General features: G+C 41.0%; 1 protein-coding gene across 2 annotated transcripts in view; it reads left to right on the top strand.

Moving 5' to 3' along the window:
• Positions 1 to 377: 377 nt before the first annotated feature.
• Positions 378 to 25133, top strand: part of ALDH8A1 (aldehyde dehydrogenase 8 family member A1) — a 38456-nt gene continuing 13700 nt past the window's right edge. Inside the window, exons 1-6 of one of the 2 annotated variants that reach the window (XM_006144338.3) lie at positions 378 to 592; positions 4027 to 4174; positions 6336 to 6491; positions 8740 to 8889; positions 14586 to 14842; positions 23914 to 24075. In XM_006144338.3, the coding sequence (XP_006144400.1) occupies positions 455 to 592; positions 4027 to 4174; positions 6336 to 6491; positions 8740 to 8889; positions 14586 to 14842; positions 23914 to 24075 (1011 nt within the window). In that variant the 5' untranslated portion in view covers positions 378 to 454. Of the gene's footprint in view, positions 593 to 1513; positions 1577 to 4026; positions 4175 to 6335; positions 6492 to 8739; positions 8890 to 14585; positions 14843 to 23913; positions 24076 to 25133 lie in introns of those variants that run through there. The other variant, XM_027770237.1, reaches the window with a different exon arrangement.

The following is a 25133-nucleotide window of genomic DNA, read 5'->3' as shown; positions in this document are numbered from 1 at the left end:
GTACGGATTATCTAACCTCTTCAAGGCTCAATTTCTCTGTGTACTTCATATAGGATTATTGTGTGGAATAAGTGAGTAGTGTTTGAGCAATGAACAGCTCACAATATGAACTCAGTAAAGTACATTCAGATGCTGTCTGATGATTTTCAAGGGCTGTGGAGACGGAGATGTAGGTTGATGCTAGTTTAACAGTTTACCATGTCTCATAATGTACTGGAAGTAAGTAAAATATTGAGAGCTCTTGCGTTCTGAGTTTGGAGACTGGAAGCCTGTCTTGTGTTCTGAGTTGGCAACGTCAGGTCACCTCCCTCTTCTACTGATTGGCAAATGAGGGTATTGGGGCTGGAAAAAAAAAAAAAAAAGAGACTAATTTAGGAGTAGTAATTTAGTAGGCACGTGGTGGGGCAACCAGAGTGAACGACTGCAAAAGAGAGAGGCAGGATTTTTCCTTGCGATGGCTAGAACTCAGGAACTTTTGATTCTGGAAAACTTCATAGATGGAAAATTTTTACCTTGTCACTCATATATAGATTCCTATGACCCATCAACAGGAGAAGTATATTGCAGAGTGCCAAATAGTGGAAAAGAAGAGGTGAGTATACTCAGAGAAAATAGAAAGGCATCTAATTTTTTAGTTAAAGTATACAGGGGTTGGAGGAAGGTGCGGTATTGTTAAACGTTAGCAGAAAGATGAGTCTAGCTCTAAGAAGGTTTATATCGCAACCGGATGTATATGGAACACAGACAAACCTCAGGTTTCTCTATTCAAAACCAAATCATTTTTCTAGCAAATGAACATAGCCGTGTATGTAGTTTATTTTTCATAATTCTCAGGCTTTCTCTAACAGGTGTCTACTACAATGTATTATCTATAAGAACTATTATTAAGTGCTCCTTTTTCCTTACCATTATAGATATACATTATTGCCTACATTTACCACTCTATCCCTGGGTTATTAAAAATTGTGTCATCTCACAAAAACAAACAATCAAAAACCTGGGGCATTAGATTGTCCTCTAAAAATCCCTCATGTCTTTAGAATACCTAGTAAGAGAAAATCAATCATTCGAATGCTGAGACTCAAAATTAAATATATTTCAAAATATATTTTTACAGTTAGATTGATAGCATCCTTTTCCTTATTGAAAGTGCTTAATGGCACATGCATTTTTTTTTTTGGTGATGTAAAATTAATTTTACTTGGGAAATTTTGTAAAATGTCTGAAATATGTTTAATTAGTTATCAATTATTATACTGAGAATGTAAACATATCTGTGGTGATAAATGTGGCTGATGTATATATGGACATCCAAAGCCTAATGCATTTAAAAAAAAACAAAACCTTCAACTATTTTCTTTTGTCAATAACAAATCTTTCATGCATCAAGAAACCTTTAGACTATGGATTAGAGTTTGCAAATATTGGTTAACTCATTGGTTAAACTGTAACTTGCAGTTTTGTTTGCTTCAAATGACCTCAGGTCATTAGAGGTATTTTGGACATTAGATGTGGAAAATCCAGCTCTATGTTTTCCATTTCTTGTCTCAGAGTGTTTTCCAAAGTGAAGTTAAAGGTGAAAACTATTTTTTGCAGTTAATATCTCATGCCTTTTCAGAAAATTGGAGGAAGTACGGATGTACCCGCAAGTAGAGTAATGGGGGCTTTTTTTGGTTTGTTTGTTTCTCAGCAATCTAGCTACAAATATCCTATCTGATCCAAAAAGTCCAAATTTATTTCTTGGTTGGGTTGTACCGAACAATGAGCTGTTACAACCTAGAGATCAGGCTCTATCATCATCCTTATCTTACTGAGGACAGTGTGCTAACACCTTCTCCTCTGCTGCTTGCATCAGTGTACACACACATGTGCATGTGCGTTTGTGGAACATTTACACTATAGCACTGCAGCTGAAGCACAGACTGGAATGAGACTGCTTGGCTTCAAAGACTGTCCGACCACTTGGTATCCATGGCCTGGACTCGGAGCTGGACCACTCTGTGCCTCATCTGTAAAACGGGGATAATTGTAATATCTCTTGCAGAGTGCTATTCTGAGGATTAAACAGACTCATGGATGTGAAGTCCATGGCTGGCATGTGGTAAATGTTTTCTAAGGGTCAGCTTATGCTAGCAGGACAGTATAGAGTAGATTAATATGTGTTTGGTATTACAAGGACATTAGACTTTATGACTTAAGACACCCTTAGCACATCGAGCGAACTTGAATGTTCTGAATAGTGACAAGATCAGATATTTTCACCGACTCCTGCAGGAATTTGCCCTGCTCTTGTTAGGGGTCAGTGGGGTTCCCCATGACTACAGCTTGTGGCAGACATCACCCAAGCCTGCATCTCTTCCTTCCTTCTGTAGATCCACACTGGATTCTGTTTTTGAAGTAAAACTGCTATCTTCCCAGAAATTTATAATTAAGATAAGTATCATTTTATACCTTCTTTCAGCTTAGCTGAAAGTGACCTTGTTCTCATGAGGAAAATAAAAGCATGGCGTGGGTCAGGTTTTGTGCAAGAGGGCTAGCAAAGGCCCCAGAGGCTGGATTGCTGTCAGACCACATGATAAAAGGAAGATGCTTGCGGCTGCCTGACGCCTGTGGAAAAGGATTCTGAGGCTGAGCCGGAGCTCAGGGAAGGAAGAGAACTGAGTTAATGACTATAAGTATCTGTCTTGCATGGGAGAGAGGAGGGGGCTGGACACAGACTAGGGAGTCTCTTTATCTGGAAAGGGCATTGCTTAGATGTTGCCCGAGAGAAGAAAAAGGCAGATGAGAACTCAAAAGTTCATTTTGCCTGTATCACATTTTGGCCATAAGTTGGTCTGTGCCTTCCTTTCCGTTGTTTTCTTTGGGAGGTAGCTCCAAAAGTGGGTTCCCAAGCTGTGTCCAGCCACAGAGCCCCTCCTCTCCAACGGAGCTTCTTCCACTGGGCAGAACAAGGCAAGGGGCAGCGGCGGTGGCTGCGCCACAGTGGGTCAGTGTGTGGTTTTGGGGACCACAAAGTCTTGGTTTGAAGTCTGAGTCTGCCATGTATTAGCTGTGTGATCTCTGGCCAGGTACTTGAGCTTTCTGTGCCTCTGTTCCTCATCTGTAAAATGGGCACAGCAATACTCACGTTACAGAATTTTAGAAGGGATTCAATGAAATAATTGGTGTAAAATATTGATATTTAACATGTTTCCTTATCTATAAAAATTACTCAATAAATGACTAATAGAATGAGTCATTCCCAGTGAGAATGACAGTGGAAAATGGGAGTTCATGCAAAACTTTAGACTTTATACAATATTAGGGTGGAATTAAAGTATTTTTGTTTTTGTTTTGTTTTTGTTTTTGTTTGTTTTGGAGAGGTTTTTGCCATAGGGTGTGTGCACTCACCAGACAGAGAAAAACAGAGACAGAAAGCGAGAAATCACTCCCCAGGGGGGATGGCCACGCAGCAATCCTTTCTCTTCCATTCTCCTCTTGGGATCTTGGGCACACACACACACACACACACACACACACGCCCAGTGTGAGTTTTAAGGCACCAGGTCCGGGACACAAACTGCGGTCGACTACATGGGAATCCAGCGACATAGCTATTATGCTAACTGCTGGTCCCCCCCCCTTTTTTTATTTTTTGGAATTAAAGGTTTTTAGAGATGGTACATCTAGACAAGTTTCCTCTCCCAAACAATATTCAAAGAGAAATTTCTATGTGTTAAAGTTATTTAAAATGTACATATATTAAAATTCATATACATTCTTTCTGATTATCTGGTTGCCACATTCTGCAGACCTCGGTTGAAATGAAGCATTTTTCTTTGTTTTTGTGGTACACTGGCTTTGCTAGTAGCCCAGCACTGGGACGTGTTGAATATATGAAATTAGGCAAAATCAACTAAAACATACAAAAAGCATGCAAAGCAAACAAACATACAACAAAATTAAGTGGATAAGGACTTGTGGATTCTGCATTGATCCAACACTTTAAGAGCTTTAAGGCAATCTTCTCCCGTTTGCTGCTCAAAGATAGAAGCTGCGGTCCAGGCTGCCAGAGCAGCCTTTCCTGGTTGGTCATCCTGGAGCCCCCAGGAACGCTCAAGGGTCCTGAATAAGCTGGCAGATTTGCTGGAACAGTCCCTGGAGGAGTTCGCCCAGGCGGAGTCTAAAGACCAAGGTGAGCACCATCTCTGGAAGGACTTACCTGTCTGTCTGTCTCTAGCAGAGCTGGGGTTTGAATGCAGGTGTCTCTTGTTAAATGCTTATGAAAGCTATAATACATCACATAGATACTAGCCATTAACAGCCTCATGCCAGTTTGTCAGAAGATCTCTTGCCTCTTAACCATAATGGATGTGACTCAGGACACTTGTGGTCATCACATTACTCCTCCTGGGACCATCAGGAATGCACGTGTTTCTCATGGCAGGGGTAGAGGGAAACAAGAAAATCATCCAAGACCTTGGAAAGCCAAGGCTTGTAGCTGGTACCCTTCTACCCTATTCTGATGGCCAAAGCAGTCGTGTGCTGAACCCAAAGCCAAGAGACGGAAAAATACATCTCACTTAATGACTGGGTTCTGTTTTCACAACTAGGTCCTTAAACAAACTGGTTGATAAGTAAGGAGCCTAAAGGTGAATGTCTTGTGGTGTGTCGTAGTACCATAGGGTATGCATTTTTCAACAGCTATCACCACACCAGAATAATGTAACTCTATCCATACAGAAAGCGTACATTAGATGAGCACCAGAAAATGGCAAGGCACACAACACAGTAATGTGAATCCAGCATACCCATTTTTATTCATTCTGGGTACTACTATGGGTGCACAGTAAAATACAAATTTATAAATAAAATATATAGCCTTGCGTGATTATGAATGATTTGTGTAGTGAATACTAACTGACTGCAGGAATAAGGCAAAGCCCAAGAAAGGGGATTCCCAAAACTCACATAGAATGACAAAGGGGATTCTGTGCTGAAGAACCCTAAGTTTGAGCAGTTGTTAAACAGGTAGGTCATTAAGTAAGGAGAAGCTATACTCTGTTTCATGGAAGTAACGGTGACAAAAGCCATGGACATAAGGGAGATGAAGAACTAGGGCTGATCTCGCAATCCTCCACCCATTCTAAGTAGAGAATTTCAAAGCCAAGCTAATTGGAAGGGCAGTTATGTAGTCATTTGGAAAGTTTTCCAACATGTCAGTCAACATTCCACTCCCAATACAATTTCTCATTTTTTCACGCCTTTCCAGAGGTTAGGATAATGGAGTAAATATCTGTAAATCTTTAGAATAGTATCTATTAGCAAAGCCAAGATCTTCTAAAAGTATGTTTGTTATAAATCAGACTAAAGTTAGGAAGTAACTTGAGTCCAAACCCTTTAAAAGAAAAGGTTTTCTTTGCTGGTGTTTCCTCTTGGGACCTTGGGCACAAGCGCACATGCACCTGGCGTGAGTTTTAAGCCACCGGGTCCGGGGCGCAAACCACGGTCAACTACATGGGAGTCCAGCGACATAGCCATTACGCTAACTGCTGGTCCCCTTTTGCTGGTGTTTCTGACTGTGGAGTCTCTCTGTTCTGCTAATGACAATCCAGGTAAGCTTGTGTTTCTATTCCACCCAGGAGTGAGGATGTAAATGGGAGTGTGATGGGTGAGCAAGTGACCCACAGTGCCCTGGGCCAGGTTCCCATCAGCCTTCTAACTCTACCATGTGTTGGGAGGACAGTTAATATACATCACATGTTTATATAAGTAGTTTTCATGATGTACAAATACAGCTCTCTTACCTTTTATTTCTACCTCTTCCGGGCAGGTACAAAGCCTGGTGATTTTGAATTGCAGGAGCGTATGTAGCTGAAGCAGTAATGTCTGGCAAAATCACTATGAGCACTATGGAGCGGTCCATTCCCATAGAAAAGATTATTCAACTGACCTTTAACCTCCTATCTCATCTTATAACGTAATGTCTAATGTTCATAGGTTTTTGAGAAAGTTCCTCTCTTTCACAGGGTGGAAGACGCTCAACTGGATCCCCATGCTACAACCCCCCACCCCACCACACACAGCCTCAGCCAGCCCAGACCATGGACACAAGTGCATGCACCCAGCATGCACAGAGGCCCCAGGACGGAAATCCAGAGCCTTGCCATATGGGGCCAGCATTGCAGAGCGTTGGATTACTAGTCACCAACTGACCTCTAATTATTCATAGCTTTATCCACCTCAGGTTGGAAGGAACCAAGGCTAGTTCCATGGCGGAAGCGACCCGATGGATAGTCTCCACCTACTCCATGTGAGATACACTGGTAGTGCCTTGTGTTCTTAACTTCTTACAGGGAAGACCTTAACTCTGGCAAGAACCATGGACATCCCGCGGTCGGTGCAGAACTTCCGGTTCTTTGCTTCTTCCATCCTGCACCACACGTCGGAGTGCACGCAGATGGACCACGCAGGCTGCTTTCACTACACAGTGCGGAGCCCTGTGGGAGTCGGTAGGTGCTGTTCAGGGACACCTGGGATTATGTAGAGGGATGCCTGGAACGTTCTACAGGCTGATCTCCGGCAGCTGGTGGCATGGTGAAGGCGGCTGTATCCCACGTGGCTGATCGCCCTGTTCATGTCCTGGACCCCGCGCCTTGAGAAACACATCAGGTGCATATGTGCGCATGCGTGCCGAGAATCTCAAAATGAGAGAGAAAACAGCGAAGAAGGGATTGTGGCATGACCATCCCCTCGAGAGTGCTTTCTCACTGTCACTCTCTCTCTGTGTCTCTCTGTGGCAAAAATGAAAAAAAAAAAAGATCTCAAGGGACAGATTGAGATCTTTCCTTTACTGAAAACTTGTTAGCCTCAAAAATCGATTTCTGGTTTATTCCATTTGTCTCAAATTCCCTACGTATCTCTAGGACATTAACTTGAAATATCACAGGAAAAAGGATGATTCTAAGAATAAATGCACTTGCCACCATTCTTTTCTTTCTTTCTTTCTTTCTTCTTTCTTTCTTTCTTCTCTTTCTTTCTTTCTTTTTGCTAAAGAAAATCTATCTCCAGTGAGTGCAGTGGTTGATTCTAGAATTGTGTGGCTGAATCTCTTCACTTCTGTGTTTCAGGATCTTATCTGAAAAGCTGAAATCACGGTTTAATTGACATGTATGTATGTTTTATGTGAATTAAATAAATTAATAACTGTAGGGCACTTTGAATAATACCAGGTATGTGCTAAATAAGCCTTGAATGAGGATTACCTATTTCCCTCATTCATTTTTTGCTACTTGACCTTCAGAGGAACATATATGTCTGCAGTGACTAAAAACATCCACTAGATGTCAGTGTTTCCTCTTAAACACAAATTGTCCATATTTTACTGGTTGCATTGTATGGACACAAGTTAAAATGAAAGAAAATGGATTGTTTACTGCTCTTATTCTTTGAAGCCCCTCAGAATTTATTATTTTATTTTCCTTTTTAGACTTTAGGGTGAGTGTGCTCATCAGAGAGACAGAAAGAGAGAGGAAACGTGAGGAAAATCCCCCCTGGGGAATGGCCATGTCATAGTTCCTTCTCCCTTCACCTCCTGAGATTTTGGGCATGCACACACACATGCCTGGCATGATTCTCAAGCCGTCACGTCCAGGGCTAGAACTGAAGGGTCATCTATGTGGGACCCAGCTGCCTTAACCACTGCACCATCGCCTGGCTCAGAAATCAGTTTTAAGACACTAAGGAAAGCTGTAACCACCTCTAAAGAAGTATGCTAATGTATTTTACTGCAAAGATATTATATTATTCTCTAAAAACTATCTTCAGTGGGAAATTTAACAATATGAAATATACATATACTTTCATAGCACAGACTTGAGGGCAGATACAAAATAAGGTGTCTGTTTCCTCATTCATTGATAGATTTTCTATTGTGAGTTTTGTGGTTGGAAACCTGGACAGTTTCAGAATATTGCATAGAGCAACATGTTAATTATTGGTTATAATATTTATTGAGCACACCTATCTGGTTTAGATATAGGTGAGATTCTAGAGAGGATTTTTATTTAAAAATCTTGTGAATTGCCAAAGTGGATTTCATAGTCTATACATCAAAGGTCTTTTTATTTTTTATTTTTTATTTTTTTGCCTTAGGGTTTGTGTGCTCACCAAAGAGAGAGAGAGAAAGCATGGCAGTGAGAGGGAAAGTGAGAAATCTCCCCTCTGTCCCCAGGGGATGACCATACAGAATCCCATAGAACTCTTACAAGGAACACTCAGAACTTTTTTTTTGCTCCTATTTTACATAGAATTCTATAAAGTTTGATAGTTCATGTCCCAACGCACAACAGATCAGAAATAAATGTGGAAAAAGATAAAGATAAAGATAGCAGCAGGACACTTTAATAATAAAGAGGAAGATTTTTTAAAAGTAGAAGTCAGTTTGTAAATCTCAAAATGCATCACGTTCTGGAGCTATTTAGTGACGGTATCTGCTTGGTAGTCTGGAGCCGAAGTGCAATTGTAAACCATGAAGGAAGCACATATCATATCATTCTGTGGTTTACAAGGCACAGTTGCCTGAAGTTGGACACAAATAAGCACTGTTTGGGGTTTTAGAAGAACAAATGAAGTTTCAGGCTGCATGAAGGAGTTCTGCATAATAACCAGCCTGAGGCCTCCCCCCCACCCCCACCCCCACCCCTGGCTGCTCCTGCTGGGGGTGTCATCACTGGCAATGCTTCTGTCCTCATCTTCCAGCTGGTTTGATCAGTCCCTGGAATTTGCCACTCTACTTACTGACCTGGAAGATAGCTCCGGCCATTGCTGCTGGGAATACTGTGATAGCCAAGCCCAGCGAGCTGACGTCAGTGACTGCGTGGATGTTGTGCAAGCTCTTGGATAAGGCAGGTAATTAGATATTGGGGCTGGGGGGGTATAGAGCTAGAGAACATTGTATTATTGGGTCATCAGGAAAGTCATGACACATTTGTGCACAGAAGAACAGAAAAATACATCATGACTTTCCTGACGACCTAATATACAGAAATCTTCCACTCCGCAGCAAAATTGATTCCAGTGACATCTTTGGGTTTTGTCTCTTTTCTGAGAAATCCCTTTTCCCCAGGGCTCTCTCACACTGCTTCCTCTAGTCCACGCCAGAATGGTGCCACTACAGGACAGCTGCAGTCCCAGGGGTGGGGGTGGAGAGGGGTCAGCTGGCAGAGCCGGAAGAACAGAGAAGCAATTGATGCTTAAAGGGTCTGGACCAAATCAAAGACACCAGTCCATTCCAGATAGTCTCTTCAATAGTCAGCTCAAGTCTTATGTTTGATCTTGATGAAAATAAGACTATTGCCAGTACTCTTATAGTTGCTTTAGCTATAAAATACATAGTAGAGATAGCCCACTTTCAAGAGATATTTTGTAAAAAATTCATGTGTGAGAGTATGTGTGTGTGCATGAGAGAAAGAGAAAGACAGAGAGAAAGTCACCCTCGATGGCATCTTGTCACTCTGTGACCCCCTTCCCTTAGCCCTCTTGCCCATCAGGATCCTGGCTGCATACTCGGCCAGTGTTCTCAGGTCATCCAGGGATCCAAAGCTGCAGGACAGCGGTTCATAGGCTACCGATTGCTCCGTGAGGCTGGGCATCCATTTTCAAGAGATTGGAATATACAACCCTCAGCTTTTTCTGCATTTCAGACTGCTACTCAGAAGCTGGTACAATATGACCTTGACCAGCGTATCAGGATTATGCATTTGTTCCATGTCGTTTTTCTGCTAAGGGTATAGTGGCCACCTTCAGGGCTATGGTTTGAATGCATCCCTCCAAAAATGTATTGAAATTTGGTTATTATTGTCATGATATTAAGAGGATGGAAACTTATTCTGACTATGGTATTAAAAGGTGGGACTTTGGAAGGTAATTAGAATTAGATAAAGTCTTCAGGGTGAGACCCCCATGATGAGATACTGATGGTTTTATAAGAAGAGGGAATGAGACGAGGGTGAACATGTGCACTTGCCCTCTTACCACATAACGCCCCGAACCACCTCAAGACTCTGAAGAGATTCCCCACCAGATGCAGCCCTTTGACCTTGGACCTCCAGAACCTGGAGCTGAATAAATTTTTATCCCTTATAAATTACTTTGTCTGTGGTATTCTGTTATACCAACAGAAACACGGGCTAAAACAGAGCATGGGGGCCAGCAGGTGACATGGTGCTTAAGGTGTTAGAATTCCCACATGGCTGACTGTGGTTTGAGTCCCGGACCTGGAGATTTGCTTTTTCTCCCTCTCTCTCTCTCTCTTTCATTCTCTGGCAAAATTCATGTGAAAATAAATAAATAAATAAAAATAATTCTTTAAAGAAAAACAACAGGGCATGTCCTGGTTATGCTCTGCACAGACACAGCCTGCCAGTGCCTACTACTCAAAGGTAACAGACAAGAAGCCCCAGCGTACCTGTGAGCAGGCCCCTTACTATCAAGTCCTTTTGCTCACTTCCCCCCTCAGCTGGGAAGGCAATAATGGCTGAGTGACAGGGACAGGCTTACTGTCCTTCTGGCTTCTTAGCCTCTCTAGTACTTGCTGTTTTTTCAGCTCACATAAAAGAACCTGCTTACCCATAAAGTGGGTACTGGGTAAGTGTCCATTTCTCTCTTCTTCTTCCGGATACCTCTTCTAGAAGTAAAACATATTAGCCTCCAGTAAAGTTTAGTCAGTTCATTTTTAAAAAAGTCAATAGCCAGAGGACATGTAGACTTGAGAGAGAGATGGCGAGACAGAAAGGAGAAGGCGCCTTCCAATGGGGCGTGGTCATGCTGCAATCCTTCACCTCCATTTCTCTGTCCTGTTAGGATTTGAGGCATGCATGCACACAAGTCTGGTGTGTTTTTCCAAGCCCCTGGGGCCTGGACTTGAGCCGCAGTTGGCCATATGGGATCCCTCTTCCCTTAACCAGTAGGCTACAGGGCCAGCCCTAGCCAGTTCTTTAGGATTTAGATGACAAGTTAAAAGGGAGCCTGTTCAGGGAACAGGGAAGGACATTGGGCCCTGATGGAGCTAGATTCCTACAGAGGAGCGAGGCTTCACACTTATGTCTTTGGGCATCTGTGGATCCCCTAGGCCCTGAGGACATGAATGTGCCAATCTTTCCCCGTCCTAGAATGTGTCAACCCTCCCTTATAAAAAAGATCATAGTCTAATCCCATTCACTGTAAAATTGAGTCTGTTGCCTACAAAGTGTCAAGGCGTTTCTTCTCAGCTAGTGACTGCAGGTTCCCCAAAGTGGGATAGAATTAGGGCAAACACTCTACTTGGATGCCCTGTCAGCAAGGGAACATGTGCAAGTGGAAGTGCACCACAGAGCCACGTTCCTGTGACCCACTCTCTCCTGAAATCAAACACTTCTTGATCTCTGATGAGTTATCTTTCCGAAACACTTTCTCCAGAACCAGGTCTGCATGGGAGTTTTCCATTTCCGTCTATTTACACAGCATAGATCCTCTTTCTTGAGAACTATTATTATAAGCCTATTCTACCAAAACAACCCTTCTCTTTCCTCCCTGAGGAGACTTTGTCAAACATCCTTCCCCTGACAAATATTGAAAATGTAGCACTCAATTCTCTTGAGCTCTCACGATCTCCAGTGGGATTGGGAGGAAGTGGGAAGTGTGACTCACGTATATGTAATCCTATTTTAGAGCAATGTAAGAGCAACTTTGTGTGTGTGTGTGTGGAGAGATTTGCTATAGGGGGCATGCGCCCATCAGAAAGACAGACAGAGAGACAGAAAGCAAGAAATCATCCCCCCACCCCCATCCCCCACCCCCGGGGAGGATGGCCACGCCACGATCCCTTCTCCTCCATTCTCCTCTTGGAATCTTGGGCATACACACACACACACACACACACACACACACTCATGCACACACACGTGCCTGGTGTGAGTTTAAGCCACTGGGTCCAGGATTCGAATCGTGGTCGACTACATGGGAGATCAGCAACATAGCCATTATGTCAGCTTCTGGTCCCAAGAGCAACTTTTAATAGCATGTCTTAACCTGCTATTATATTGCCGACAGAAATACCCAAGACTGGGTGATTTTATAAAGAATAGAGGTTTATTTGACTTTCAGTTCTGGTGACTGGGAAGTCCAAGGTAGGGAGCCAGCGTCATAACATGATGACACGACAACCATGGTGTTTCTGTGTTTTCACTCACCTCCTTAGAATACACCATGAGAAGCGATTCCATCTATTTTTTCCACCAGGATTTGTAAAGCCTCACAATCTATTCATGCCCCTGCTCCCCCATCTACACACACAGGTGCGGCAGTTGATGGAGATTCAGGGCCCCACCCTGAATGGTGGTAAATACATTCTTGTTTTCCTCCCGCAGTGCTGGGGGCGGTCCTCTCCTCTGGCACTCTTCTTTGCTCCAGCCGGGGTCCAGAAGCTCTCACATGCTGCCTGGCGTTTCCCTGCATGACCTACAATCCAGGACAGGCCTAAGCTCCGTGTCAGCAAATGTGCACGTTGGGTATAGAGGCGGGAGCATCAGAAGTAGGGCTTTGCTGGACATCATCATGACCGTTTGAACCTTGCTAACCTGTCTCTTTGGTCACCTGGATGTCCCCTCAAGGTGATGAGGCTAAGGCTGTAGTTCCATGGAAGAGTGTTCTGGATGATAATGAATCGTCACTGTGAAATTGTTATTTATATTTTTGAATGTAGATTCTTGAAGAGATGGGTTGAATCCAAGAGAGTATGCTTTTAAGAAGAGAATGTCTAACCAGGAGCAAGGGAGAGATAGTAGGAGCTGGGAAGCAGTTCCAAAAACTTACACGTTGGTGGATTTCGGCACCTACTGTAGGTCAAACCTGAAGAAATGGAAAAATTCAGCTCCCTTCAGGCAAACCATAAGAACTTTCTAGACACAACACAGTTGCATATGGGGTTTCTTTTGGACTCTTAAAACTTCCCAAATTTGGGGAACCAGCAGTTAGCATAATGGCTATGTCGCTGGATTCCCACGTAGTCGACCACGGTTCGCGTCCCGGACCCGGTGGCTTAAAACTCACGCTGGGCGCGTGTGCGTGCGTCCCCAAGATCCCGAGAGGAGAATGGAGGAGAAGGGATTGCGGCGTGACCATCCCCCCTGGGGGGTGATTTCTCGCTTTCTGTCTCTATGTCTCTCTCTCTCTGTCTGTCTGGCGAGCGCATGCACCCTATAGCAAAAATCTCTCCAAAAAAAAAAAAAAAAAACTTCCCAAATTTGCAAACCATTTCTTTCTTCTTCTTTTTTTATTTTTAAAGGTTTTGCCTTAAAGCACCTGAGCTTTGTTGGAGAGAGAGAAATAAACAGAGAGAGAGTGAGAGGGAAAGTGAGAAATCACCCCTGAAGAGGGGTGGCCATGCTGTAATCCCTTCTCCACCATTCTCCTCCTTGGGCACGTGCACACATGCACCTGGTGTGAGTTTCAAACCACTGGGTCCCGGGGTTTGGATTTGATTGGCCATGTGGGAGTCCAGGCACTGGGTCCCGGACTTGAAACGTGATTGGCCATGTGGGAGTCCAGGCAATCTAACTGTTAAACTGGCCCTCACAAACCATTTCTAATTTGCATAATGAACACTAAGTATTCATTTACTTGCCCATTTACTCAGCATTTATTTATTAACCCGCTGTGAACAACTTTGTTGCTTACTGGCTGTTATTTAACCTCACATGGGCGATCACGTTTCAAGTCCTGGACCCAGTAAAGTCAAGGGTAGTGGTTCTACATATCTTGAAAGCTGTTCTAAGATCTGAAGGATATGAATCATTTATAGCAATGGCAGGCCCACAGTAGCCACTTTTTGATATTAGTTCTGTGTGCCAAACCAGGTTTTGGCACAGAGATACAACGGAGAGTAAAAATTGGATACCACTCCTCTTCTTAGCTGGCATACCTCCTAGAGGTGGGCAGGTTATAAATGAGTAATCCAGAAAATACATAAATAAATAAACACCGATTTAGAGCAGTAGGATCCCGTGATAGAAGAGATTTGAGCACCTATTCTCAGGTGTTCTTGGTTCTTGTAAGTCAGCCTGGACTGTAAGAGTGCTGTCTGTGATCATGGGGCACAGGACCACAAAACCTACCCTCCCTGGGGAGACCTCCTCTGCTTTCCTGGGCCAAGCTGATCTCTTTTGTGCATCTCTGCAGCATTTACCCATCTACGTAATATTTTCACACTGTGTAGTGCCTCCTGGATACCAAGTCGGAGCAGAGTACCACTCTTCCACTGGACTTGACCTGCCGGAAGATAGCTCTCCATCCTTAATCCCTAAAGCCTAATCATTATTATGGAATGAATTACCTAGAATGTGTTCTACCTTGCATCTCTACAGGGCAGAGCACTCAAGGAAATCCCATTGTGTGTGCATTTTAGGCAGAGATCATTCTGTGGTACTTTGCTTATTAAACTAGAGACAACTGTCAAGATTGTTAATCCCACAATTTGAATTATTGGACTTTTGAGGAGAATCTCCATATATCCGAAGTTCTCAACATACTGAGGAGGACTGCTGTGCTTGATCCTTTTTCCCATCCAGGTATTCCACCAGGTGTGGTCAATATTGTGTTTGGAACGGGGCCCAGAGTAGGTGAGGCCTTGGTGACCCATCCAGAGGTACCCCTGATTTCCTTCACTGGGGGCCAACTGACAGCTGAGCGCATTACCCATTTGAGTGCTCCCCACTTCAAGAAGCTCTCCCTGGAGCTGGGGGGCAAAAATCCTGCCATCATCTTCGATGATGCCAACCTGGAGGAGTGTATTCCAGCAACTGTCAGGTCCAGCTTTGCTAACCAGGTATGTCCTTTGGCTCTTCTTGCCCTCCCTTACTGCCTCTCCTACCCCCCCCCCCCCCGCCCCCCCCATGGCCCTGCCAAGCTAGATCTGGTTTATCACAGTGCATCGCCTGGGAGTGAATAAGTCAATCCCAAACCACTTCAATGAAAGCAGGATCAGTGCATTGTGTTGTCTGTTGACTATCTGCTCAATCTCAGTGTTAGCCAGTGGCCTTGGAGAAGAACAGATCCTGTGCAGCAAGCTCTTCTTGAGTTACACAACTTTCATCAGATACTAGCCCTGGGCAAAATGATGGATTTTCTGCCCACATTTCTCTTGCATTATTCACATAGTTGCTCTGTCTCTCTCTCTTTTTTTCTGTTCAAACATTCTACTCCCAGTAAACCTCATTCTTCCTTCAAAAAGTATCCCAAATACATATACATGCTAAGTTATAAATACATAAAACCAGCTTTAGTTTCTCAACTTGAAGTCATGGATGGAGATGCAGGGCATTTTTGAATCTCCTGAAATTATATCACATGTTTTCCTGGACTCCGGAGTTCTTTTGTCAAATTCATCAAGAGCATGGCCTCCCAAAGAGTTAAGAACATGAGACTAGTTCAACTAGACAGTAGCCCTCATGAAGATGAGACCAGTGCTAGCTTAGGTGAAGCATTTTTAGCATCATTGCCTAGAATATTCCTTAGGAAATACTAGGTAAGCACTAGATGATTTTCTCCAAGAATTATTTTTATTTTAGCAGAGATAAAGATTGAAGTAAAAAATTAGAACTTTTATAGAAGAAAAGAAGAACGGAATGAGGTCTTTCTGTGTTTACCTAACTCAGTAATATGGGATGTAATATAACCTTTGGAAACTGTATTTCTTCACCTGTAAGATCATGTGAGCAATAATAATGCCTACAAACAGAGTTTTTGTGAGAGTAGAGTAAGTAAATATTACTTTCAATTATTATTTTCATGATTGTTTTAATTGTAATTATTTCTCTCATTGGAGTTCCTAGTGAATGTGACTAGAAATGCAGAGAATTTTTGTATTAGACAATGCAATTTTATTATACAGCTAGTTTAGTCAAAAGAATAAACAAATACCTAGTGAACAATTTAAAAAGTGTTTAGAGATGGCTCAGAGACAACCAAAAAGGGACAAACCTTGTGGACTGAAAAAAATGAGATGAGCAAAAGTTAGGAGAATTTTCTGTATTAAAGTAAACACATTGTGAATATGGAGATGTGGATGCTGTACTTAATGGCTTCATGTTTGGATTTGAGAAGTTTCCTTTTTGGGATATTTTAAAATGGCAGTGGAATAGGGGCATGGACATACTATGTTAGCCTGTTACTATGTTGCTAAACAGAAATGCCTAAGATGAGGTGCTTTATAAAGAATGAAGGGTTCATTTGCTCACAGTTCTGAGAGCTGCAAAGACCAAAGGGATGGGCCTGGCATCAGGATGACTGGCTCACAACATGGCTGACAGGAACAGAGAAGGCAGGTGCCAAAGAGAGAGACAAGAGAGGAGGAAGAAAACAGACTTTTCCACTTCCTGTCTGTTCCACCCATATCCACAGAAGATTGGATGATGCCCTCTTATTAGGCCCACCTCTTAAAGGTCTCACCACTTTCCAAAGCTGTTATTCAAGATTCCAGAACATGGCCCTTTGGAGGACAAACTGTTATCCAACCCATAGCACCTTTCCAACTGGCCAATCCAAGGCAACAAACAGATTTTAGAAAAAACAAACAAACAAACAAACAAGTAAAGTAATTTGATTTTTTAACTATGCTGAGTGATGAGTCCCGGGTAGTGTGTACATCTTTTTTTTTTTTTTCTTTAAGGTTTTCACCTGTGCTGGCCAGATAGACACAGACAGTAAGAGGGAAAGTCAGAAATCACCCCCCCCCCCCCCCCAGTGAAGATGGCCATGCTGCAATTCTTTTCCTTTATTTCTCCTCCTGAGATGTTGAGCATGCATGCAAATGTGCCCAGAGTGAGTTTCAAGCTGCCAGGTCTGGGACTTGAACTGTTGTCATCCATGTGGTAGTCCAGTGAATTAACCACCACACCACCTGCTGGCCCCAGATACTATTTCTTTAATTGAACCTGATAGACTTTTTTGAAGGCTCTTTGTGAGACCTTGGGAATGTGTTAATTAAAAACTCCATTTCTGGGAGGGCGGGGGAAGGGAAGAGGGAGGAGGAGGAGAAAAAAACCCCAAAAAACCAAAAAAAACTCCATTTCTGAACTATGAACTGGAAAAGCTTACACATCACAGAATCATGATGATGAAAGCCTTCTGCACAGGAGCCAGCAGGTGGTGTGGTGATTAAGGATGCTGGGCTCCCACATGGCTGACTGCGGCTTGAGTCCCGAATCTGGCGGCCTGCTTTCTCACTTTCCCTCTCTCTCTCTGCCTCTCTGGTCAAATTAAAATAAATAAGTAAATAAATTAAATAAAATAATTTTTTAAAAAAAGAAAGCATTTTGCACAGAGCCTAGAATATGAAAGACACTCAGTAAATGATGTGGTCTATTTCTCATTGCCTCTAAAGCCATTCTCCCAAGGATCTTAGTATTGCCTCTGTTTCCTAGCACCAAATAGCAGAAAACTGTTAACCTATCAAGGCTCTATCACTCCCTCTTTTTCACATAGCACAGGCCACATGTACAAATAACCACCAGGTGTTTAGACATTTCCTAAGCCTTCAGACTAGCATTAGCTAATCTTCACCATTAGCATTCAGATGATGCTAATGGTGCTCCTGGTTATAGAATTTATTATTGCAAAGTATTAATTGTGTAATTTGGACAGTGAAGCTCTGTATACATACCAAGATAATTAGAAGCATTCTGTTTTCTAGGATTGTTGTGAAGAGTAAATATAAACGTGATGAAAATAGTTATTTGTGCATTTATGTATTTGTCATACATATGAGGGGAATCTTCCAAAAAGTTCATGGAAAATGTGTATTTGTGGGAGAAAAATGTATGGATTTTAATTTTTTTTGCACCAAAATAAACTCACACTTTAATTCCATTTTTCTACAAACATTTTAAGACCTCTTAGATATAATATTTTAAAAAGTCTAGAATGTGGTTTGTAAACTAATCACATGCTCTGTTCAATTAATAGGATTATTTTTTACACAGCAACCTGTTAGAATTTTCCCCCTATAGATCCCGTGAACACTCATCATTTTTATTTCAATGCCTGTCAGGCATTTGAAACTTAACATGTCCAAAGCAGAAGTCTTGATTTCCTTCCCTCTCTCTTCTTGCAATATTGATCCTTTTGCTGATTCGTGTTTGTCTTTTCAAAGGATAAAACTATCCTCTACTCCATTGCTCCGGCCAAAAGCCTAGGACTTGTCTTTCTTCTTTCCCTCTCTTTTCTTCATACTCCATATCTAATCCATCAACAGGTCCTGCTAGATCTATCTTTAGTATATATTCTAAATCTTAATCACTTCTCCAGTGCACCTACGCCAATTTCCTTACACTTTTGGGGTCTCATTCCCATGTAAGAATCAATTGAACTTGATGGGTTCTTATTGCTTTTATTCATCTCTGGTATGGTTTGAATATAACCTTCCTACCACCACCACCAAATTCATGTATTGGAATTTGTACATGAAATTAGGAGGAGACAGACTTAATCCAACTATGGTGTTGAAAGGTGAGGACTTTGGGGAGTAATTAGTCATAAGGGTGGGTTCCCCATGATTAATTCCTGATAGGCCCCAGGAAAGGGAATGAGATAAGAACAGAAACACAAGGATACAGACTTGCTCGGTTTTGCCCTGTGTTGTGTTACCTGTCATCAAGAAGACCCTTATTAGTTGTGGCCTCTGGATTTTGGACTTCTAAATCATGAGGTAAATAGACCTCTATTATTATTTTTTTTAATTTTTAATTTAAATTTATTTATTTACATTCATTTACTATTCATCATTATAGCATACAAAATGAGATTTTCCATCCAGAATACAATGTATATTGGCTCAATCAAGCACATCGACATATGTGTTATTGTCAACAAATAATTTTCCATTTCTTGTTTCCTATATATTTTGCTTTTTTTCCAATCCTTGAGTCCCTATCTCTTACCTTCTGCTATCTCCCACCCTCCTCCCACATTGTTTCTGGTATCCATGGTTGTTTTCTATGCCTTCCCCCACAACACACATTTTATTGATTCACTAAAGATCTTAATAATCTAAATATTTTCAATAGCAAGCACAGCTGATATATACATATCCATGAACACAAGTCTGACTTTAGGCATAAACCTCAGTGAGTAGAATGAGCATACTATAAAGTAGCACCTACCTGGGGGCTATATAGGTTACTGCAGTCATCAAATAGGTATTTTTAATGCATTTTTTTTTAATTTCAAGAAAAACAGTTTTTGTGTTTTTTTCCCCTGAAACATTTTTTTACATTGGTTAATTTACATTCATTCCCTAAGCATCATCATAGCATACAAAATGTGATTTCCCATCCAGAATATACTGATAGTGGCTTAATCGTGCATGTTATCATCAATAATTTTCCATTTCTGGTTATATATATATATATATATATATCCCTATTTCTGACCCTCTGCCCTTTCCCACCCTCCTCCCACACTCTCTCTTGTGTTAAACTTAAAGCCAGGAAACAGGTTAGGATTCTGTTCAAATAGTAGGTACATGGACTTATTGACAGCTCAAGACAGGACAAAAATCTTTAAAACCAGACACCAAAACCTACAAAAAAATAAACAATATTTTAGTCAAAAGTCATAAAATGCTATTTCACCAGTTGAGTCTCATGTACTTAATTCTGGGATATAATATTCAACTCCAGACTTATCCCTATGATTAAGTTGGCCATTTTCTTAGTTTTTGAATTCTTATTTCTGTGTGTCTGAATTTAATTTTCCTGATATAGCACTCTCTTGAGAACTTCTTGGTGATCTGGTCTGGTGCTGGTAAATTCTTTCAGGTTTTGTTTATCTGAGAATGTTGTTGTCTTTTCTTCCCATATGAAGGATAATCTTGCCGGGTAAAGTATTCTTGGTTGAAATTGCTTTTCCTTTAACACTTTGAATATATTTTCCCATTCTTTCCTCGCTTGCATTGTTTCTGATGAGAGGTCTGCTGTTAGCCCGATGGAATATCCTTTGTAGGTAACTTGCTGTTTTTCTCTTGCCAATCTTAGTATCTTGTCTTTGTCTGTGGTTTTGGTCAATCCAGCTATAATGTGTCTTGGAGAAGACATTCTTGGGTTGATTCTATTTGGGGTCCTTTGTATTTCTTGGGACTGGATCTTAGAGTGCCTCTAAGATCTGGAAATTTTTCTTGCAGGGTTTCATGGAATAGATTATCAATGCCCTTATGAATCTCTTCACCTTCGGGGATACCAATTATCCAGATGTTTGGACATTTGATGGTATATAGTATTTCTTGTATATTATTCTCATTTTTGGGGGCAATTTCTTCAGTCTTCGTGGTGGATTTTTCTAGGCCAGAAATTTTCTCTTCTACATCTGAGATTCTGTTTTCTGTATGATCTAGTCTGCTTTTAATACTTTCAAGGGAAATTTTGACTTCCTGTAATATGATGATATAGCCTTCATCTCTAACATGTCCATTTGATTATTTTTTAAAGTGTGTAATTCCTCTTTTAGAACTTGCAAGAATTCCCTCACCTTCTGGAAATTCGTCAGTTCCTTTCTCCTTTCTCTTCTGCAGTTTATTGTTTCTCTTCTCTTCCATCTCTATTAGATTTGCCATTATGGATATTCTAAATTCTTTATCAGACATTTCCATGATTTCTATTGAACTGTCTATGAAGAGTAGCTATTCTTTTTCCTTGGAGGAGAGGTATTTTCTTGCTTTCCCATATTTCTTGTGGCCCTGTGGTGATATCTAGTCGTCTGATGGATGGTGTGTTTCTTTCTAAACTTGAAGTTCAATCTGAGTGATCAGGAGCGTGCAGAAAGAGGTGATCTGGAATCTCTTTGCCATTCCATTTTGATCCCACTCGAGTTTGTGAGCTGGAGGCTGAATTATCACTAGAAAATTTCATTTCTCTTTTTTCCCTGAAATCACTAGTTCTCAGGAGCCATGAAAGTGTCTTCTTCTCAATAAATCCCTATTCTTATGTATCGACCAGTTTTAGGCATTCTTTGTTATCAGCAGAACAGACCAGAACAGTCTTAATTGGCATCTCCCTGGCCCAAGCTACCATCACTTATCTGTACTTCTGCAATGTAGGCATACTTCAGAGATATTATGGGTCCCATTGCAGACAGTGTGATAAAGTGAATATTGTAAATAATGTAAGTCACAGAAATTTTGTGGTTTTTGCAGGACATATAAAATTTATGTTGAAGCTATACTGTAGTCTATTAAGCTATACTGTAGTCTATTAAGTATACATAGCATTATGTATAAGAAAGGGACATGCCTTAATTTAAAAATACTTTATTGCTAAAAATGCTAATGATCACCTGAACCTTTAGCAAAGCATAGTCTTTCTGCTGGTGGAGGTTCATGTTTTGTGTTTGTGGCTGCTGACTAATCTGAATGGTGGTTGTTGAAAGTTAGGGTGGCTGTGGTAATTTCTTAAAATAATATACTAAAGTCTGCCATTTTGATTTACTTTTCCTGAAAGATTTCACTGGAGTATGTGATGCTATTTGATAGCATTTTACTCAGAGTACAATTTCTTTCAACATTGAAGTCAATCCTCTCCAACCCTGCTGCTGCTTTATCAACTAAGTTTATGTAATATCATAAATCCTTTGTTGCTATTTCAATAATGGCATTTCAGAGCATCTTCACCAGGAGTAGTTTCCATCTCAAGAAATGACTCATCCATAAGAAGCATCTGTTAAAGTTTTATCACGAGATTGCAACAACTTAGTCACTGATTCAGGCTCCGCTTCTAATTCTAGTTATCTTACTGTTTCCACCACATCTGCAGTTACTTCCTTCACTGGAGTTTTGAACCCCTTAGAGTTGCTCATGTGGTTGGAAACAGTTTCTACAAAACTCTTGTTACTGTTGCTATTCTAACCTCTCATGAATCACAAGTGTTCTTAATGGCATCTAAAATAGTGAATCTCTTCCAGAAGGTTTTCAATGGATGTTTTCCAGATTCATCAGGAGAATCACTATCTGCAGCAGCAATACAAATGTATTGCTTAGATAATAAGACTTGAAAGTTGAAATGACTCCTTTACCCATGGGCTATAGAATGAATTTCATTAAAACATAAAAATATTAATCTCTTTTATACATCTCCATCAGAGTTCTTGGATAATTAGGTGCTTTGTCAATCAGCAGAAATATTTTGAAAGGAATCTTTTTTTTTTTTTTTTCTGAACAGTAAATCTCAGCAGAAGGCTTAAAATACTCAGTAAGCCATACTACAAAAAGACATGCTTTCATCCAAGCTTTGTTGTTTCGCTTTTAGAGCACAGGCAGAATGGATTTAGCACTTTTTTTTGTTTTAGTGCTTTTTTAAAAGATTTATTTCCTCTATGAATAAGAGACAGAGAGAAGTGGAGAGATAGTACCCCAACAGGGTTTTGATGCTGTAATCCATTCCCAGCTTTAGGCAGTCCCAGATCATGAGCATGTGCATGTTCATGTGGATGCCTGGCATATTCAGGGATGTCTCCAGATGCAAACTTGGAACCTTCTCATTTGGGTTAGTCTCATAGAGAATAAGTGTTCTTAATGGCATCTAAAATAGTGAATCTCTTCCAGAAGGTTTTCAATGGATGTTTTCCAGATTCATCAGGAGAATCACTATCTGCAGCAGCAATACAAATGTATTGCTTAGATAATAAGACTTGAAAGTTGAAATGACTCCTTTACCCATGGGCTATAGAATGAATTTCATTAAAACATAAAAATATTAATCTCTTTTATACATCTCCATCAGAGTTCTTGGATAATTAGGTGCTTTGTCAATCAGCAGAAATATTTTGAAAGGAATCTTTTTTTTTTTTTTTTCTGAACAGTAAATCTCAGCAGAAGGCTTAAAATACTCAGTAAGCCATACTACAAAAAGACATGCTTTCATCCAAGCTTTGTTGTTTCGCTTTTAGAGCACAGGCAGAATGGATTTAGCACTTTTTTTTGTTTTAGTGCTTTTTTAAAAGATTTATTTCCTCTATGAATAAGAGACAGAGAGAAGTGGAGAGATAGTACCCCAACAGGGTTTTGATGCTGTAATCCATTCCCAGCTTTAGGCAGTCCCAGATCATGAGCATGTGCATGTTCATGTGGATGCCTGGCATATTCAGGGATGTCTCCAGATGCAAACTTGGAACCTTCTCATTTGGGTTAGTCTCATAGAGAATTGTGTTTTACGTCTGTGCCACCATCTAGTATAGATCTAGCATAATTCTTAAGGGACCTAGGATTTTTTGAATAGTAAATAATGGTATTGATAGACTTACTTGGTGCAGGGGTGCCACAAACCTTCAGTTTATAAAACATGCATTATCTGTGAAGCAGAATAAAGAACAATCTCTTTATAAACCTCTGAGACTCTGCATGGCATTGCCTTGGTCACCTCCTGACCTCATCTCTTACCATACACCTCTGCTCCCATCCTCAGCTCCCTCTATCATCTTGCCTTTTCTCATATATGTTAGTCCAATCCTGCAGCAGGTCCTCTGACCTTTTACCAAGAATGCCCTACCTCCAGATAATTGTCTGTCCAGCTCCTTCATGTCAATCAAGAGTCAATTCAAATATCCCCTTTTTGCAAGTGCTTTCCATGCTCTCTTTAGCTGTTCCTCCCCACCAGTTTCTTTCCCCATCCTCTGCTTAATTTTCTTTTATTACTTTGATCACTACCTGAAATTATTGAGTTTACTTGTATTTTGTTTGCCTTTCTTACAAGACTGTGTTCCACATGGCTGGGATTTTGTCCTGTTTGCCACTGTATCTCATCACAGTCCAATATCGGATACACAGCAGGTGCTCAAAAGTGCAGGGTGATTTATTCATGAAGGAGAGTGTCCTCCAGTCTTGTCATTGTCCTCATTTGTCATTCTTGGCAGGGTGAAATCTGCCTCTGTACCAGCAGGATCTTTGTCCAGAAGAGTATCTACAGTGAATTTTTAAAGAGGTTTGTCGAAGCCACCAGAGAATGGAAAGTTGGCATTCCCTCTGATCCATCAGCCAGCATGGGTGCTCTGATAAGTAACACACATTTGGAAAAAGTAAGTAAATCTCTGCCTTGAAAGTTACAGAAAGAGTTCTTTTATAGGGAGAAGCTCTGCCATGCATAGCACACACTAACTTTAAATATTATTAAGTATTACCATATTTTTGAAAAAAAATATGACCTATGAGAAGTTGTCTATGAACTCAAGAGTCTAAAAATCTTGGATATGAATGTTTACTTATAGTCCAGATTAAAACAGCATCCTCATGAAATAAAAGAACTTTAAAAAGTTAGCATGGAGACACACCAGTAGGGTAGGGAGGGCAATTTCAAAACACTGAGGTCAGCAAAAAAGAATTGTGTGGACTAAGAGTAGCAGGGAATTCCATAAGTAAACATTCCCCATGGAAAGGGTCTGCCCCTAGTTTACAGCAGGTGTGGGCTTCTCAAAGTGCCATCATGAACAACCCAGATTGTGTAGTCCTTAGTCAGTTAGGTGACTAGTGTGGCCTGTCTGGAAGAAGCCATTGATGATCTCTGAGTGATTTATGGAATTCAGATCTTTAGGGTTATTTTAATTTGTTATCAGATGTGACTCCCATAGTAAGACATAAAATCTTGGAGTTAGAAGGACCTTGTTTTTAGCTGAAGTAACTAAGGCTATCTAAGGGAAACTTGCCTCATCAGACAGCCAGTAAGAAACAGAGCCTTTATTTGAGTTTTTAGAAACTACTGACACTGCACAGTGCAGTAGCAGATTTGCTATATTTTACTTTGACCTTCAGAGCACATGATGCTGTGAAGCACAGATGCTTGTGGTAGCTCTATGGCCTCTTCTCATTTTTTCTTTTTCTTTTTCTGTTTTTTTTCTTTTTTTTTTTCCTCAGTGAAATAGAAAGTAGGGTGAGGAGGGGAAAGGGTGTTGAAGGTTTCAGGAGGGAGGAGAGGATGTAAAACAGACTTGCAGGAGGGCAGGAGAGAGCAGGAACTGGGAAATGACAGAGTTGTTAGTAGGACAGCTCGAGGGTTCACTTGAGGCTTGTAGTAATTTGCTTAAAGTGAGGCCAGCCAGTAATTCTCTCCAACCAAATATACCTGCAGGGTTTCAGGTGC

This window comes from Tupaia chinensis, unplaced genomic scaffold (genome assembly GCF_000334495.1).
Source record: "Tupaia chinensis unplaced genomic scaffold, TupChi_1.0 Scaffold000117_2, whole genome shotgun sequence".
Lineage (NCBI taxonomy): Eukaryota > Metazoa > Chordata > Mammalia > Scandentia > Tupaiidae > Tupaia > Tupaia belangeri.
Note: the sequence above shows the minus strand (reverse complement) of the source record. Positions and strands in the feature narration are given on the sequence as shown.